The sequence below is a fragment of the Panthera uncia genome, chromosome D4 (genome assembly GCF_023721935.1).
Source record: "Panthera uncia isolate 11264 chromosome D4, Puncia_PCG_1.0, whole genome shotgun sequence".
Lineage (NCBI taxonomy): Eukaryota > Metazoa > Chordata > Mammalia > Carnivora > Felidae > Panthera > Panthera uncia.
Window position 1 is genome coordinate 44,896,081 of NC_064807.1, and position 19,508 is coordinate 44,915,588.

The following is a 19,508-nucleotide window of genomic DNA, read 5'->3' on the forward strand; positions in this document are numbered from 1 at the left end:
GCCAGTCCCTCAACTGCCAACTCCAGATTGGTTTGCTTCCTGATGTCTATAAAACTAATACTATATTGAGGTCTCTGACCAGCCTTGTAGTTCTCTCTTGCCAGCTCCTCCAGCAGTTGGATCCTGGCTCCCTGCCTTCCCCTTTCCCCAAGTTCTGTTATAGACCATGGAGCTACAGTATGATCTCAGACCATGCACACAGACAATATCTTCTGTCCTATCTAATGATCTGATTTAGCTGTACACTTTTTGGATCTTGCCATAACCTGGGGTGACTATTTTTCTAAAACCTTGAGCTTCAATATCTCCCTTCAGGACCTCCCCTCCTTCCATCTTTCACACCCCTTCATCCTACCACCACTGCGCCGAGCCTTTTTTTGCGACCTTCAGTTCCTTTTACCATCACCCAGCTCCTTCTTGGCCTCTGCTCCCTAGAAGGTTGGACTCGCATGACTGATGATATAAACTCACCTTCCCAATTCCGCCCATTCCTTGAGACCCTAGCAAGTCAGACAATAGAGGCCTACGAGGGAAAATTATACACCATTGTAGATTGGTACCATTTCAAATTTATGGTCCTTAATCTGACATAGTCCCACAACCATGCCAAAAGTATGCCATTTATCTTCAAAGCCATTCTGCAACCTCATCTCTCACTTTGTTGAGAATATTAGGCCATCAGGAACCTTCTATTAAGTTTATCTCGAGCTCCCATTCTTACCTCCTTTTTCCAGACCCACAGCTCCTTCCTCTGATACAGGACCATTCTCTTCATCAGTACTTCTGATCCCATCCCCCTGGGAAACTCTGAGATCCTGCCCCATTAGCCATCCCTCTCTATCAGTATCTTCCATTTTTCCTTCTGTGTGAACTTCTTCCCCTCTGCTTACAAATGTATTCAAAACTCTTTCATCGTTAAAGGGAAAGAAAACCAACATTGACTTCCTCTCCTCTTATCGTGTTTCAGTGTCGCCTCCTTTCACTTCCAAACTTCAGGAGGGAGGTATCTCTTGTCTCTTCCTCACTTCCAGACCATTCCTTTTGCTCTTCAGTCTAGTCAGTTTCCACTCTTGGTGGAATAATCAATGTGAGGGCTTTGTTTTTATGTTTAATATTCTGGAGTCAGATGGAGTAGAGAGCTCTGCATATATATAAAGAAGTGTTTAAAACTATTTGGTTTTAACATTAATATTCAATTTATTAATTTATTAATTAAATATTTATTAACATTCAATTTATTAATTAAATAAAAAACAAGTTGTAAGTATTCCTTCAGTAATTACATTCAGTTTACAAATTGTCCTATTCTATTTTTACATTGGGTACAATGAGAAATATCTTCACTTTTTTACTGATTATTGTATTAACTATTATTGGTAACATTTCTATATTAAACAGAATAATTTTCCTCAGCTCTCTTTTGTCATTAGATTCAATTAAATATTTTAAATTTTTCAAAAATTTTACATATTTCACTTTATATTGAAGCATTTCACATTTCTAACAAGACACATTTAAGATACCTATAAGCAAAGCATTTCCAATAACTCAAATATTTTTTAAATGGAATTATTTATATGCTTATAGAATTACCTATAATACTCAGAAATATAGCGAATCAACTTTTTTGTTTTGGGGTTGGCTTTTTCTCTTTTCTTTTCTTTTCTTTTCTTTTTTTACTCACAGCTTACTATTGTCAGGCCAGAAAGGAAATGCAAAGATTTCAATAACAGTAATTTCTTTTACACTCAGATATTTCCCAATTTTATATATCCATCCCATCAGAAAACTTATTATGTATGCACCATGAATAGTTGTAAGAACCACTGAGCTATTTCTAATTTATAACCAGCTAATCACAAAGGCTCATATGGCATTCTTTAAGTTTGTCCCAGGAAGAAAGTTAATCATGGCTAATCCTACTCGAGATTATTTCCTACGAAATCTGATTAGCTGATTAAGTTGTCAAAAATAGCATGGTCATTGTCACCACTGAAGAGTTTGGGCTCTCAACCAATTTAATGCAACAGCCCCAGGGTGATGCCAACACAAAGGGCAATCAACTTGGTTGTGATTGGAAAACCAAATATTTATGTAAAGCACTCTGTCAACATTTTGTGAAAACTGTGGAGTCTTGCCATTTGAATTGTAAATTACCACAGTTAAAGTTAAGGATCAAGTGATTTGGTCACTAGTTTATTGCTTAGATCTGGGCATGTCCAACCTACAAAACCTTTCTCTTAGGAGCCAATGACACTAAGACAGACTCAAGAAGTGACTTGGCGCTCCGTTCCTCTGATCATCACTCTCCTCCCCAAGTCCTGCTTATCAAGCTCCCCATCCCTGTATTGCAAACTCACTAGTCTGAAGTATATCACTTGGTAAAAAAAATTAAGAAGCATCAGAGAACATTCAGGTTTTTCAAGTAGGTATGAAGTCGAATTTCACCATTTTAAGAAGACACACTAAGGAATTTGAATGTTGAAAGTTGAAAATCCTAGCCCCATCATCATATATGTATACATATAAACATGTATATGTGTATGCATCATATGTATATACATGTATGCACATGTATATCATCATATATACGTATATATAAATCTTGTCATGTCCCAATGTCTCATCCTTGTAGAAGATGGATATTGACCTGACATTCCTTAATCCTGAGTTTTCCTCTTTCTAAAGTGGGAATAATAATTTCTATCTTATAGATTTTTTTAGGAGATTAAGTTGTTAAATGTAATTGACATGTAACTGTAATATAATTGACATGTAGGTATTTTTTCAATAAATGTCCTTTCAGATAGCAAGTTTTCTTTTTAGTTCAAGTTAGAAAGTATAGCTGACTATTTCTGTAGAATTAGGACATAAAATTGGGGTTTAGAAAGAAAGTATTTATACATGTATCTATTTAATATATTTTTTAATTCAGGATATGGATCAAGACAAAACACTTGAAATGTGAATGGCTAATAATATATGAGAAAAAGCTCAGATGTACAAGGAGTTAAATACAAATTAACCACAAAATGGATTTGTATTTATAAATATAATGCTTATTATTGGTGAGTATGTGGGAAACAATTTCATTTTCTTCCCAGGAGTACAAGGTGGTGGTAGCTTTCTGTAAGATAATTGGACCCTATTGGGTGCTTGCAAAATGTTCATTCCTTTTGATTCTCCAGCCCCACTCCTAGAAATTTATCCTTAGGAAAAAAAATAATATTTAAACAAGTATTTGTAGGGGCAACTGAGTGGCTCAGTCAGTTAAGCATCCAACTCTTGATTTGGGCTCAGGTCATGCTCAAGATGTGATCTGGACAGCTATTAGCAACACCCTCTCAGTATGTTGTTGGCTGGGAGCTGGACGTTGGGAAGGTATGTATGAGGGATTACCCGAAAAAAGAAGAAGCTATTGAAATACCTGTACAGTGTCATGATCAGAATTGTTATAAGGTGACCTGGGTACTTCTTTAGAATTTCTTAGAAAAAAACAGGTGTACAGGTGAACAGAGAGAATTTATAGGGCAAGAACAGAAGGATAGAACAAGACGTTATTTTCATATACAGACTCTTGAGATACCTCTTGTGAATTCCCCATACCAATCAAAAAGAGAGACCACTAACTATTAAAAATGCTGCCCTCTGTTGATTTGAGGGCTTACTAAGAAAAAAAAAAATATCTAAAACTTGGAAATAAGCCAAAAAGGTTACTGTCTGTCTTTTCAAAGACACATGAAGTCATTATCCAACAAGTCTGCCCAAGGGTCATCTGCTTCCAGGGGTGAATGGCAAACAATGGCCCTCACCCTTAGCCAAACCAGCTCTCTACCTGTTTTTACATAGATTCAAACTAAGAATGGTTTTTATAATCTTAAGTGGGAGATGAAAAACTCTAAAGAAGAGTTATAGTTTGTCATATGTAAACACTATATAAAATTCAAATTGTAGTGTCCATAAAGTTGTACTGGAATATAGCCATGCTCATTCAATTAGACATTGTCTACATTTTCAAGCTTCACATACTCCTTGATTTTTGCCTCTTAATAGGTAAGGTTTACAGACCTTACCTAAGGGGCTGTAACTTTGTTTTATTGTTTCTTATTGATAAGTGTTTAGACTCAGGTGGTAGATTTCTTGTTTGTTATGGTTGATAAGTTACTTTTTTTTTTTTGGCAAAGCTGCAAATAGGATTGTTGGTAGATAAGAAAACTCCAAAGGCTATAGTTTTATTGTTTTGCAAAAACAGTTTTGTATCTAATTTTGCCATCTTCTAACATACTATTTTCTGCTGTTTCAGCTTCTTACTCTCCTCCTTTGAATCAGCTTTGCCACTCCACTAGATCCTTTACTAACGACTAAGAGATTTTTTAGAGACTAAGTACATCTCTGACATAGGCGGACTATATATTCATTTGAATATTATGTTTTTAATTATCTGAAAACTTATTTTGACACATTCTTCTAAAATTGGATTTTTATATTAAGAGAACCCTATAGTGGCTGCTGTGAGTTCAAATCACCTAGAGTTTGCCAGTCCAATCCTTCTCAGTATTTGCCTGCTTTTTTCTCATAATGCATTGTGATAAAAACTAATACAGTTCCCTTGGAAGGTGGGTCCATTTGTCTTGAACTACATGCCACACACACACACACATAAATAGTGCATGACAATCAGCTGGGGGGGGGGCGGGGGAAGTGACTGGTTTCCTACAAGAGGTTAGAAAATTGCTTAAATTTTGTCTAGAAGTGCTAATTTCCTCCTATTGATGGTTTGTGAATTATATCACTCAAAAACCCAGACCAGATTTGGGACAATTTTCCCTTCACAGACATCACATGTTCAAGAGCACATGTTTGAAGATGTTGGTGAGGATGCGGACAAAGAGGATCTCTTTTGCACTGCTGGTGGGAATGCAAGCTGGTGCAGCCACTCTGGAAAACAGTATGGAGGTTCCTTGAAAAACTAAAAATAGAACTACCCTACCACCCAGCAATTGCATTACTAGGTATTTATCCAAGGGATACAGGTGTGCTGTTTCAAAGGGACACATGCACCCCAATGTTTATAGCAGCACTATCAACAATAGCCGAAGTCTGGAAAGAGCCCAATGTCCATCAATGGATGAATGGATACAGAAGATGTGGTATATATGTATACAATGGAGTATTACTTGGCAATCAACAAGAATGAAATTTTGCCATTTGCAACTACGTGGATGGAACTGGAGGCTATCATGCTAAGTGAAATTAGTCAGTCAGAGAAAGACAAATACCATATGACTTCACTCATATGAGGAGACAAAACAGATGAACATAGGGAAGGGAAACAAAAATAATATAAAAACAGGGAGGGGGACAAAACAGAAGAGACTCATAAATATGGAGAACAAACAGAGGGTTACTGGAGGGGTTGTGGGAGGGGGGATGGGCTAAATGGGTAAGGGGCACTAAGGAATCTACTCCTGAAATCATTGTTGCACTGTATGCTAATTTGGATGTAAATTTTTAAAAATATAAATAAAATTAAAAAATTTTTAAAAAGAGCACGTTTGAGCCCTGACCTGCAAGTTATAGTACAAAAGTCCAGAAGTCCAGTTTAACCCCTTCCAAGTTTCCAACTCTTTCTCTGAGAGTCTTCTAATGCTTACAGGATCCATTCTATTCACAGGGTCTAACTTTGGGCAGAGAGGCAGCACAGAACAGAAATTGGACTTGCTGGTCACATTAAAGCACAGAAGTTGGTCAAGATCCCCCAATTACAAAGCAATCATACCCAGGGTATCTTCCTTCCCACAATGGTTCCCTTCTGATCACTGGGCTTCCTGCTCCCCAGTAGAGAAATCAGCAGACTCCCAGAAAACTACATCTTTGAGGGACTCCCAGCCTTCTGCCTTTTCAAAGGAACACCCCCGTCTTCTACATTTATTCTTTAGCCATTTCATTTTATAACTTAAAATAAACAAACAACCTTTACATTGTAAGAAAGGGTAGACCTAGAGCAAAAAGTAACAAAGAGTGGAAGTCTTTACTATTTCAGTAAACAGCTTACATGGGCAGCACCCCCACAGTGATATTTTAAATGAAAGTGTACTTGTGTCTTGTTTCAGTGCTTTGCTGCTGTAGGGAAAGAGGAAAGTGTATTCTTTCACAGCCATCCTCCCAACCCCTAGGTTTATGTGCAGTATTTTTGTATCTCAGAACATTACTGCCACCCAGCATTTAGTTTAGGAGAGTTTAATCCATCAAGGGAGGTTCAACTAGATTATCCCAGCAGGGAAGGGATGGGGACTTTGAGAGGAAAGGATTATCCCAGTGGAGGGCTGGTGCTCTGCCTTGGGGATGGTTGGGGAGGGGGGCATGCTGCAGGGGGATGCGGGAGTGGTCAGTCGGTGTCGAACAATGAAGACCATGAGTCTGGATTCTGAATCTCGGTGTATTGGACATTGGCTGGGGTGGGAGAGGTTAAAGATGGCCTTGGCCTGCATCAAGCCAAACTGGGGGTTGGCAGTGTCTCATCCCTTCAAAAGCCTCCCCTCAAATTTAAGATGAGTATAGTATGCACATCAGAAAGGTCATCCGGTAGCCGGTTACTCTGTTTATTTCCTTTTTGTTACCTCGGAGTCTTGCGTCAACCTCATCCCTACTTAGTCCTTCAGGAATTCAGGGACAGGAGCACACCCCCGATCGGGTCGCGGGAGTAGGAAGAGCAAGGCTCGGCAGCCGGGTGTTAGCAGTTGGGCAGAATGTCTGTTAACAGCCAGTTTCCTCCAGAGGAGTCTCCCTCCCGCGAGAACTTCTGGAACAGCGACCAGCCTGATTTTACAGAGGAGGCCGAGGTTGCAGCTACCAGTGGGCAGAGCAGGGAGTGGCGCTCTTCCTCGTAGGGATCTTGCGAAAGGTAACAGATCTGATTAAAGGGCAAAGGCACAGAATCTGGGGCAGTGCAACGGCTCAACTAACGGTCTCCATTATTATTATCATAACTGTGAACCCCTTACTTAGAACTGGGGTGAGAAAGAAACCGCGGAGAACCGGAAAGGTCTGCCAAAAGGACCGGACGCGAGAACCTCCAATTGAGGAGGGGGGTGGCGGGGGCGATTCCCACACCAGCAGCCAATCCAGCTGTCCCGGGGAGGAAGAGGAGGAGCCAGGGCCTCCCCCGGGACTCCGCACTGCTCCGCGCGGTGCCACCGCTACAACTCGCTCGGCTCCCGGTCTCAGCGCGTCCGCCACCGCAGCCGCTTCCCCGCGCAGATATGGCCTCAGGTGCCACCCCCGCGGCGGTGAAGGTGAGATGAGCCGTCTCGGCGGCTGCAGTCCGCCCTGCTCCCGCTGGGTGGGTGGGGGACCGCGCCTTCGGGCCACGCGCCGGGCCTGTGCGCCCCAGCCACGGCCGGCAGGGTCTGGGGCCCGGCCCCGGGGGCGCTGGCCCAGCGGCGTGGGTTGGGGGAGAGAGAATGCTTGCAGTCTCGCTCCTCTCCCCCCACACCTTGGGCTCAGAGGCACCTGCGCCGCGCCAGGAGTGGGCAAGTGGAGAAGGGCGGTGGGTGGAGGCTGCGCTTGCTCCCCACACCCCCCCCCCCCCCCAACGCTTCCCCAGCTCCACTCCTTTCCGGCGGGCAGCTGCTGGACTAGCAGCGTGGGCGCCCGCAACTGCTGAGACCCGCCTCCGGTGCCGGCAGTACTCACGCTTCCGCTCCAACTCGGCTCGCTGCCCGCGGCCCACGTGGGAGAACTGGGTGCTTGAACTTGTGCGAGCTTCCGGTTTTTTTCTTATGCTTTCAAACGTAGGGCTTTTCTGTCCTGAAGTTTTCCCTGCAGCGCAATGCTTGGGGAATTCTGAGACTTTTTGACCTCACCGAAATGGAGTACCGGGCCGCTCCCTGTTTGGAGGCCTCTGGCTTTAAGCTGCTTTGTTTGCAACCTTGAAACAGAGATCGGTTTTCTTGTACCCTCGGACCTCACAGGTCTCCATACAAGGGATCTTTGTTCGGTGGAAGCTTTGGCCAGGGGAGGGCCCGAGTTCTGAAGGGTGCCTCGAGCTTCCCTGGGGCTTTTTATTTATTTATTTTTTTTTTAATTTTTTTTTTTCAACATTTATTTATTTTTGGGACAGAGAGAGACAGAGCATGAACGGGGGAGGGGCAGAGAGAGAGGGAGACACAGAATCGGAAACAGGCTCCAGGCTCTGAGCCATCAGCCCAGAGCCTGACGCGGGGCTCGAACTCACGGAGTGCGAGATCGTGACCTGGCTGAAGTCGGACGCCCAACCGACTGCGCCACCCAGGCGCCCCTCCCTGGGGCTTTTTAAACACATCCTGGTTGTAGTCTCGGGAGAAGAGTGTAGAATTACAGAGCAATGGAAATATTGATGATGAAACTTCAGATCTCTTCTAGGTTGTTTATGATTGGCTAAGAACTCAGTAAATTTGTTTGACTTTAGAAATTCTTGGCGGATGGGATAGGAAGGTCTGGGATAGATCCCTCTTCGGTTATCTCCTGATTCCCGCCTTTGTGTTCAGTTCTTTTGGGAGAAGGCAAATCTCTGCGGTGTGTATTCAGCCAGAGTGATGAGTTTATTAGCCCTTGCAGCTCTTAATGAGACACTTAGAATGAGAAGGGGTAGGGTAGAGAGTGTTGCATTCATACTCAGACATGATACTCAGCTTTGACATTTTGAAAAGAATCTTGCGCTTAACAAACATTTGTAGAAGGCCTCTCCCTTGTCAGTAGCAGAGGACAAGCAGAAAATGTTTACCACGCTTATGAGCAAAGTAGGTGAGTTCTTTAGGTGTCCGTCTTTTAAGTGGGGATTTTCCTGCAGGGTTTGCTGGGATGGTGACAATTAATCTGTCTAGCACATGGTTGAAACTTATTAGATGTTAGTACTTATTAGATGTTAGTGCTTATTAGTGCGGGAGCTGAAATAAATTTTACAAGTCTTTTCTCCAACAGTTATTTTGCTAGGTCTTATTAGATGACAGCTTTCAGTGGCTAAGCAGCGGAAGTGATCACCTTTCCCTTATAGGAGTACACTTAAAGTGACATTAGGAGCAGAGAGGGATGGTTATGGAAACAGCCTCCCTTCAGTCTTGTTTGACATTCTCCAGTCACACAATCCCTGTGAAATTAGTGCAGTACACTTAAGTGCAGAACGGGCATTGACTAGAGCCCTGATGTAAATACTGAATGACGTATATCTTTGGTCTTGGCGAGCTGCTGAATATAAAATTAAGAGGGACAAATAGTGCTAGGCCTGCTGGCTGATTGCTCTTTGAGCTTAGAAGGGTGACTGCTGTGCTTTGAGAAACCATGATGGCAACGCCAAATCCCTCAGACTGCTGAGGCTACGTCCTATGCAGGAGACACGAGGTGCCAGCGTGCAGAGCAAAATGGGCTCCTAAAAACCATACCCTGTCTCCAGATTGTGAAATGTAGAGCTGGAACATTTCTTAAGACCACATAGCCACACAGACCCTTTTTGTGGACATAAAGCTGAGGCCTGGAAAGGTCGACTAAGGTGTCCAGGACTATACAGCTGGACCTAGATAGTGATAGAATTGGGCCCAGAGCCTGGTGTGCCCCCAGCTGGATGTGAGGCAGTTCCGAAATACGACATGTCCTGTTTTATTGTGTGAGTAGAGAGATCATGCAGCCTGCACCCCCCTCCCCATGCCCACTGGCTACTCTCCCATGTTATTAAGGATAGCTGTTGTCTGGGAGGACCTCAGGGAGACATCATCCTCCAACATCAGTCACGGGCAGGTGGTACGTATGACCATGCAGAGGGCTAAACTGGTTTTTGGCACCCGGACAGAACATTCTAAAGGGCTCTTTCAGCTGGCTATGGTTCCCCCAGGCAGCTGCTCTGGGGGATTAAAAATAAGCCTTATTAATCACGGTTGTTATCACAAGGAGGAAATACGGTTCCATCATAAGTGTGTAGTGAGCTGTCAACAAAATGGTATGGAGAGAGACAGGCAAGTCACGGAGTCTAGACTGTGATGAATGGGCCTTTTGAGCTCTCCTTGTGGCTGCCTGAGTGTGGCTGGCAGAGGCCTTCAGACTGAGAGTCCTTGAGCGACTCTCCGAAACCAGGCCTCAACTGGAAGCTGGAGGCCAGGGAGGCTTCATTTTTTGCCTGGGGTCACAGTGGCATTTTGGACAGGACGCTTCCTCCTTTTGTAGGGCTGCCCTGAGCATTGCCAGGCATATAGTGCATCCTGGACGCCTCCCCACAAAATGCCCGTGGCGCTCCTGCCCCCTTGTTGTGGCAGCCAGAAGTGTCCCCATGGGTTTCCCGACACTCCCAGGAGAGCCAGTACACGCTGGGTTGAGGGACCTGGGCCAGATCCCTGAGACAGAGACTACCTGGTGAGGAGATGCGGGAGCAGCCCAGTTTGCATTCCGACCAGCAGAGAAAGACCAAGCAATAGGGGGCTTTTTGTTGTTGCTTCGAGGGATGTTCATTTTTGTTTTGTTGTTGCTGGAAGTGGGAAGATATACAGAAACGGTGACAGATATTAATGCATTATTTCACTTGATTCTCATCATTCTATAAATTAAGGATCTCCTTTTCAGTACCGATGAGCAAACAGGTGATATAAATTTTTGTGTCCAATGGACTCTAATCCCTAATTGTGATTGTGATCATGGTATTCTATTTTAAAAATTTTTTTTTAATGTTTATTTATTTTTGAGAGAAAGTGTGAGCAGGGGAGGGGCAGAGAGAGAGAGAGAGAGAGAGAGAGAGAGAGAGACACAGAATCTAAAGCAGGCGCCAGGCTCTGAGCTGTCAGCACAGAGCCCAGCGCGGGCCTCGAACCCTTGAACTGCGAGATCATGACCTGAGCCTAAGTCAGGACGCTTACCGACTGAACCACCCAGGTGCCCCATGATCATGGTATTCTAGTCTGTGCCTCAGAAACATCTAAAGCAATCGTTTCCAAAGTGTATGATGCATCTGCACCCACCTTGGGGATTTGTTAGAAAGGCACGTTATCAGGCCTACCCCAGGCCTGCGGAATCAGAACCTCTGGGGGTTGGGGGTGTCCAGCAATCTGGGTTTTAAACAGCCTCAGTGTATTCAGAAGCCCACTAGAGTGTGATAGCTGCTGACCCAGGGAGCTTTGAAAAGGCCAGGTTTCTGCACTCAGAACAAGCTCTTCAGATGCTTCTTGGTGTTCTAGTTTGCCATGGCTGCTATAACCGTTACCACAGACTGGATGGCTTAAAACAATGCAGATGTATTTTCTCGCAGTTCTGGAGGTTAGAAGTGCAAGAATGAGTCCTAACTGGGCTAAAATGGGAGTGTCAGTAGAGTGGCTCCTCTTGGAAGAGCCAAGGGAGAGTCCCGGTCCCTTGCTTTTCCAGCATCTAGAGATCACCAGTGTTCCTTGGCTCATGGCCCCGGATCACGTCACCTTCTTTCCCATTTGACCGTCTTATAAGGACATTTAGGGCCTACCCAGATAATCCAGGATAATCTCCCTGTCTCGAGATTTGTAACTTAATCCAGTAAGGTAACATTCACAGGTTCTGGGGCTTAGGACACAGACAGGATCTCTTTCAGGAGCGTTATTTATTTAGCCTCAGCTAGTCCAGATTTTGGCAATTCGTGGTCTGGGCCATAGGGTGGGGGTGCTCATTTCTGGCTGCACATTAGAACTACCTGAGGAGCTTTAAGAACACAAACCTTGCCTTGCCCGGTTAATCAGAGTCTCTGGATTCTTGGACCTGAGCTTCAGTATTGAAAGTTCCCCACAGGATTCTCGTATCCCGGAGCTGACCCAGGGGGAACACCGGGAACATTCCTGCTGCTGTGCCACAAGGGAAGGAAAGCTCTACAGAATACAATTAGCATTGAGGAAAATCCTTCTCAAAAAAGAAAAAAAAGTTGGCCATTTCAGTAAAAGGCGAAAGATTTATGCGATCTGAAGAGAAACCAGAGTATAAAAAAATTGGCCATTTCAGGAGGTGAATTATATCTTCAAGGGGGGTGTCTACCCATTAGAATAAACATCCTGACTTTGCAAGAGGTGGTTGGTTAAGTAAAGCTACAGATGTTCTGAGCCCCAAGGTTATCTCTGATCAGAATATCACATGACCAGATTAGTTTCCCAGTGCCGCCATAGCAAAGTACCGCAAACTGTTACTTAGGCAACAGACATTTATTCTTTGTCTGGAGGCTGGGAGGCCAAGATCCAGGTGTCAGCATGGTTGGTTGCTTCTGAGGCCTCTCCTTGGCTTGCAGTCAGCCAGCTTCCTGTGCCTCACATGGTCTTCCCTCTGTGTGTTTGTGTTCCTAATCTTGTTTTATAGGGATACCAGTCATATTGGATTAGGGCCCTTCCTGTGACTTCATTTAACTTTAATTACCTCAACAAAGATCCTATTTCCGAAAAGAGTTGCATTCTGAGATATTAGATATTAGTGCTTCAAAATACGGATTTGGGGGGAACCAGTTCAGCCAATAACCATCACCTACAAGGGTGGCTTACGGAGAAGGGCATCTTGTCCGAGATGGAGCCACCAGCTATCTGGACCGTATTGCAGGTTTTCAACAGGCCACCCAGACTGAGACATTTGGCCACTCTGTCCGCATACAGCTGGGCTTCTGGGATTTTGCAAGGCCCTGGGAGGCTCAAAGCCAGGTTGGCTCAATTAAGGGAGAACTTTTGTCTCTTGTGCTTGCCAAATAGGTCAACGGCAGCCGGGGCTGCAGGACTGAAATGCTCAGATAAGGGATTGCTGCCAGCTTGAGCTCTGGCCTTCTTGCCTCCTTGTGAGCTTGAAGCGCTCAGAGGAAGCCCACCTCTCTGGCATGAGCTAGTCTCAACTGCTTGGGGTTACGGTGTTTTGAGAATGCCGTCGTGGAGTGCTAGGTTCCTTTAGGTAGTGTATCTGGGCCTCAGAGTGATGGTGAGTGGTTCTTGAAACCAAGTGGGATATGTGAAATCTCCTAGGTCTAGGTACCAGGGGAAAAGGACGCAGGATAGGGGGTTAGTGTGAGCCCTTTTAGCATTGCTGGAAATAACCATTGTGGCCAGGTAAGCCAACATTTAGATAAAATGCTTTTGTACTCTCAGGAAGTCAAACTCTCTTCTCTTTTGAAGGAAGTTGACTCGGTGGTCTGTCAGTGGGAAAGTATGGAATGAACCCAGTAGCTGTTATAATTTGGCAGTGACCATGATTGACCAGGTTGGGGGGGGGGGGTCTCTATTTTAGAACTTTATCTGGTGTAAAGTGACCTAGGAATTCCATCCTTGTCTCCAAACATATTTATTTCTAGCAGTCTAGGGTTTCCTGGATGGAGGGCTGATGCTTCTGACCCAGAAGGCCTGGTAAGGTCCTGTCGTTGCTTCCTGAGTGTGGATGAAGTCACTGATGGAGAGTCCCCTCCCTTCTTAGGTGTTTGCGTAGATGCCAGAGTCATTATTTCTGTTCGCTCTGTGACCCCGGTCCAGAATCTGACCTCTCTGGACATCAGTTTCCTTAATACATGGAGACAGAAAAACTTTCCCAGTACAGTACGATGCTGTAAAGGACTCCAGGGGATATTGGAAGGTAGTAGTACATCGTTGTAGTTGAGCGTGAAAGACCTAGGTTCCTATTCCAGCTTTGCTCCTTACTTCTTGGACAAGTTTCTTAATCTGATGCTTTTTTTTTTTTGTCTTTGGTAAAGTGACTGTGACACTGTGGGGCCTGTCTTGCAGGGTGGTTGTGAAGATCAGTTGAGGTAAGGCATCTGAAGCACTCAGCCTAGTGCCTGTGACTTGTAAGTACTCAGACACAATTACTTCATCACTAAGGCATTACCAAGGCAAGTACTAGATGGACTGTTGAATTGAGAGGCTCCACGTGACACCCTATTAGGTAGGCCATGGGTGCTTGAGAGAGTTCCCTCCTAGTTGTACTTTGCTGTGGAGCCAGCAGGTGGCAACATTGCCCCATTCTGGCACTGCTGGCCTCCCTCCACAGCAGAAAAATGGTTAGAGGTCTATTTCCCCGATATGGCAGTATGCAGTTTGCTACATGTGTTCTGTATCCCTTTTGAGATGTGGTTTTCCATGAACAATTGGAGCCGGTTAGATGACTGGATGTGTTCACCTATAGATAATTCCAGTGCCCGAGACCCTGTTCCAACCTTCTGGGGAGCGGTAGCAGCTCTTGCTTTCATGCCCAGTGAAACTACGTGTTCTTCTCTGAGGGCTGAGTTACCAGCTACCTAATGCAGTCATGCAGCCAGGGTGCTGCGGACTGAAGCTTGGGGCTGCTGATAGCGGGCCCAGGGGCTCCAGACTGCAGCAGGATCCCTGGTTGGCATTTCTTCATCGCTGCTGCGAGGCTGGGCTAGCTTCCCCCAAACCGAGGTGGTTTCACAACAAAGTCTGTGTTGTCTTGTATGTACAAGTCTGAGAATCCAGTATTGAATCCGGATGTGAGATGCCCTGGCCCAGCGAAAGGAAGGGTTAGGATTATATAAAACCAAATTAAAAAAAATTTTTTTCTATCAAAATTGTCATGGTTTAAATGTACTGACTTAAATGAACATTTCTGTTGATTTCAAAACTGCAATGTGGGTTTTGTCTTACGTGGTAGCAAGATACGAGAGAAATGTGGGGTCCGCATCGAATGTGTAACCTGCTGTGGTTTTAACATACCACAAGGTGGCACCAACTTCAAAAACTGGTTTAGCCACTTGAGGACGTTGGGGGGATATTTTTAAAGGTCTGAATCCTGTAACTAGCAGTTCTTCAGTAAAATCTCACTAAATTACCTGTGTTGTTTTATTCTGTTTGGTTTTCCTTCCAGAAAACCGCGGGCCAGAGAGGTGGCCATTTTCCCACATATTAAATAGAAGTCAACTTGTGTCACTTGATCTGAAAATCACTCAGATGTTCAGTTAATTCTTAACTCTGGAATTTTTTCTCAAGGAGCTGCTTTCTTTCATTTAGTAGAAATTTTACTCCAGTGACAATAGATTTAAAGCTTTTTGTTGAAAAAAAGGAAAACGTGCAGGTCACTTTCCATTCAGTTTCTAGTAAAGTGTCCTCTCTTTTAACCTGTCATCAGTAATTTAAATCCTGTTTCTCTTTGAGGAACTGTCAGCCCAGGGAACCTGAATGATTTCAGTCATTGAAGTTTTAGTTAACTGTTCAGTTAATATTTAGTTGTCTTTGTAATTATTCTTGTTTGTGTTTCTTAGTCATCAAATTAACTCTGGAATTGCAGTATCAGGTTCCTGTAACTCCGATTAGCACCTGGAGACAAGGACTAATAAGTTCATCTCTGGAAAATGCAATACAACACTTGAACTTGAAAAATTTAGAACTTGTTGGGGTGCCTGGGTGGCCCAGTCAGTTAAGCGTCTGACTTCAGCTCAGGTCATGATCTCACAGTTTACAAGTTCGAGCCCCTCATCAGGCTCTGTGCTGACAGTTCAGAGACTGGAGCCTCCTTTGGATTCTGTATCTCCCTCTTTCTGTCCCTCCCCCTCTCTTTCTCTCTCAAAAATAAATAAACATTAAAAAAATTTTAGGGGCTCCTGGGTGGCTCAGTCAGTTAAGTGTCCAACTTCTGCTCAGGTCATGATCTCGCCAGTATTGAGTTTGAGCCCCGCATTGGGCTCTATGCTAACAGTTCGGGGCCTGGAGCCTCCTTCGGATTCTGTGTCTCCCCCTCTCTCTGCCCCTCCCATGTTCATGCTCTGTCTCTCTCTCTCTCTCTCTCTCTCTCTCTCTCTCTCTCAATAATAAATAAACGTTAAAAAAACTTAAAAAAATTTTTTTTAATTTAGAACTTGCATTACTTATTTATATTTACATATATATGAAGGATAGTTTGATTTTATAAATATACATGAAGCTAACTTTTTATGCTTTTTCAGACTCTTCTATCATGATCTCTTACAGCTCTGTGATTTCAGTGGCCTAGGAAAGAAAATCTTTCTTGTTTCTTTATCAAATGGCATAATGAAGAGAAATCATTACTGGATGGGGATACAGAATATTTTCTGTCCTGGCCGTCTTTTGAGCATTTCTTACTCCATAACCCATTTAGTAGAGAAAACAAGATTGGTTAGAACCACATGCCTCATTTTTAGGTTTGCCTTTCTAACTTAAGCTAGTTAAAGTATTTTTCTATGCTACCTTTGTTATTTCCATAGTCAGAAACAAATGTCATATAGTCCAAAATATGTCCCATGCATTGGTTATTTCTGGAATATAGAAGGCTCTCAAATGTGTATTGAATGAGTGATTGTTTTTCTGTGATGTTCAGTTGTTTTTTTTTTTTTAATTTTTTTTTTCAATGTTTATTTATTTTTGAGACAGAAAGAGACAGAGCATGAACGCGGGAGGGGCAGAGACAGGGAGACACAGAATCTGAAACAGGCTCCAGGGTCTGAGCTGTCAGCACAGAGCCCGACGTGGGGCTCGAACTCACGGACTGCGAGATCATGACCTGGGCCGAAGTCGGACGCTCAACCGACTGAGCCACCCAGGCGCCCCTGTGATGTTCAGTTTTTTAAAAATAACTAGGACTTAGCAGGAATGGTGAAGAGCATATATGTATGAATAAATGAACTTGCATGAAATAATGGTCTTGTTTACAATGAAAAATGACCAAATATGTTGTTTTCTTATTGTCTCCTTTAGATTGGAATAATTGGTGGAACAGGCCTGGATGATCCTGAGATCTTGGAAGGACGAACAGAAAAATACGTGGATACTCCATTTGGCAAGGTTCATATCCAGTTAGCAGAGACATACCAGCCTCTTCCTTTCTTCTTGCTGGCTAGGTTTTTAAGTTAAAAAGAACTTTTTTTAAATTGCTTTTGTCGTGGCAGCACAGGGCTCTCTGCCCCCGGCTGAGAGGGGCCAGTATTCCTGTCACTGGGCTCTGCCAGCTGAGACCGTGTCCCTAAGAGTGCCTTGGACTTCACACGATTGAGAACATGGCTTTTGAACGTGCACACACAACTTCTCAATTTTTATCTCTAGAAGCCAGACACTCATTTCAGAGACCGCAACTGCACTTCTTCAGATCTCTGCATTCAAATCAGCTTCTAATTGGGGCCTGTGTGTCTTCCATACTAATTTTGGAGACAGACTGATGACACACGGTAGCAAATAATGCAAAGTGGCCTCTTCTCAGTAAGCCCTGGCCCAAAGGGGGGATTTCCTGAGGATGCAGAACACAATAGCATAACTAAACTGGAAATAAAACACTCCTTTTCTGTTGCATGGAGGCTATTTGTTCTTCCAGCTCTTGTGTCAGCCAGCTAGGATGAGGTGTCTGCCTTCTAATTCCATAGTGTTGCTTCCAAACTCGATGGTTCTCCTGGTCCTGTAAGATCCCTGCATCTGGCAGTCTCAACCCAGTCCTCCTTTTCATCCAAGGCTATAGATTGACCTTGTGTTCTCTAAGTCCTGCTTTCGCCTTGGCTCACTTCACGGTCTCCTGTTTTCTTAACCCTCCCCACCCCCCCGCCCCCTTCAAGTTGTCGGGACCTTCCTCTCCATTATCTCAGGTCGTCCCATGACCATCTAAGACCTGGTTAACATGGCAAACTGTTCCAGTGCGGAGTCCTTAAATTCTGTGACAGTGAACTCCTTTCTGCACCTGTTCTTGTACCCGCCCAATACCCTTGACACATCTCTCTTTGATCAGTGTTAGTGACATCAGAATCCCTGGGGCGCTTGGCTACAAATAGTTCTTGCTAAGTGTGGTCTACCCCATGCACCCAGGGCAGCTCTCCAGGTCCTGTGACTTTCTGTGCTTGTAGAAGGCTCAGTATTAGTGACTAAGTTAATCAAATATAGACTCTTGTACTTCTTTAAAAGCATATCTTCCGAGTTCTCATGAATCCTTTTGTGGTTGAACAATGGAAGTGGCAGTTTTTAAATTGTTTATATATGAGTGTATCCACGTCACTGGGTTGTAACCATTTTTCATTATGTTCAGCCTTCTGATGCCTTAATTTTGGGGAAGATAAAGAATGTTGACTGCGTCCTTCTCGCAAGGTAAGATATTCTAAGCTTTTTGAATGTTGGTACCAAAGGAAGATTTAAATTTGACCTGAATTCTGGAGAGAGTAATGACACAGGAATGAGTTTTTATGTGCTGGTGGAGCCAGAGCTTCTCGGTCACCTTTATTTACTACTTATGGTTTTGGGGTAAATTATCTGGACTCTGGAGAACAGAGATCTCACCCCACCCCCCTTAGACTAGACAAGTGGTTAGAGTAATTAATGAGCAGTACAGCAAGTCCGACAAAAATTGAAGCTTCTGGTTTCAGTTCTAACTTCAAGAGGAGAGAGGCTTTCTCATGTCCGTTGTTTTTCTTCTTTTTTAAAAAATTTATTTTAGAGAGTAAGAGTGTATTTGTAAGCAGGGGAGAGGGGCGGAGGGAGGGGGGGGGGAGAGAGAGAGAGAGAGAGAGAGAATATCTCAAGCAGGCTCCATGCTCAGCTTTGAGCCTGAGGCAGGACTTGATCCCACAACCCTGGGATCATGACCTGAGCTGAAATCAAAAGAGTTAGTCGCTCAACTGACTGAGCCACCCAGGCACCCCCATTGTTTTTCTTCTAATAAGGCAGACTGCTTCATTCACGACCCCTGGTGCAGTAACAGTTCTAGGTTTGCAGGGAATGGGTTCCCTTTGGTATCCACACTCTGTTTTCTTGACCAGGCTAGGACTATTCCATTATTACAGAGGGAGCAAATCATTTTTATCACAAGGTTGGAAATTAGACTACATAGATTAGTTTTCTGTTGCTGTAGAACAAATTAGCACAAATTTAGCAGCTTAAAACAATACACACTTTCTGCGCCCCAGGAGTGTGGGTGCAGCTTAGCTGACTCCTGTGTTCAGGGTCACACAAGGTCACACAAGGTACACTCAGGACTTGTTCTCATTTGGAGCTCCGGGTCCTCATTCAGGCTTAAGTGCTTGTTGGCAGAATTCAGTTCCGGGGGCGTAGGTCATAGGATAGCGGCCTGCTTCCTCAGGGCCAGAAGGAGGGGGTGCTCTAGTACATGCTGGCCAGGTGAAACCTAGTCAGGAGAGTGACCCCAACACCTCTGGTGTAGCCCATTGGCTGGAAGCAAATCTCACATCCACCTGCAGTGGAGGGAGGAGGGAATTAGATGGAGCGTGAAAACGGGGATCACCCTAGAGTCTGTTTGCCACACCCCTTTTTAAAAAAAAATATTTTTAATGTTTATTTATTTTTGAGAGAGAGACCTTGAGAGCCAGGGAGGGGCAGAGAGAGAGAGACAGACAGACAGACACAGAATCCAAAACAGGCTCCAGGCTCTGAGCTCTCAGCACACAGCCAGCCCAATGAGGGGCTCAAACTCCCGAACCGTGAGATCATGACGTGAGCTGAAGTCAGACGCCCAACTGATTGAGCCACCCAGGTGCCCCTGTCTGCCACACCACATTTTTAAAACAGAAGTGACTTTGCTGAATTCAGTAAAACTAAATTTAGGTTTAG

The 19,508-nt window shown here is 44.2% G+C and overlaps 1 protein-coding gene across 4 annotated transcripts in view; it reads left to right on the plus strand.

Moving 5' to 3' along the window:
* Positions 1 to 7,031: 7,031 nt before the first annotated feature.
* MTAP (methylthioadenosine phosphorylase) overlaps positions 7,032 to 19,508 on the plus strand; it is a 42,226-nt gene continuing 29,749 nt past the window's right edge. For 2 of the 4 annotated variants that reach the window (XM_049620913.1, XM_049620764.1), the window contains exons 1-3: positions 7,175 to 7,295; positions 16,665 to 16,751; positions 17,974 to 18,032. In XM_049620913.1, coding sequence (XP_049476870.1) covers positions 7,263 to 7,295; positions 16,665 to 16,751; positions 17,974 to 18,032 — 179 coding nt within the window. In that variant the 5' untranslated portion in view covers positions 7,175 to 7,262. Of the gene's footprint in view, positions 7,296 to 16,664; positions 16,752 to 16,775; positions 17,770 to 17,973; positions 18,033 to 19,508 lie in introns of those variants that run through there. The other 2 variants (XM_049620988.1, XM_049620839.1) reach the window with 2 other exon arrangements.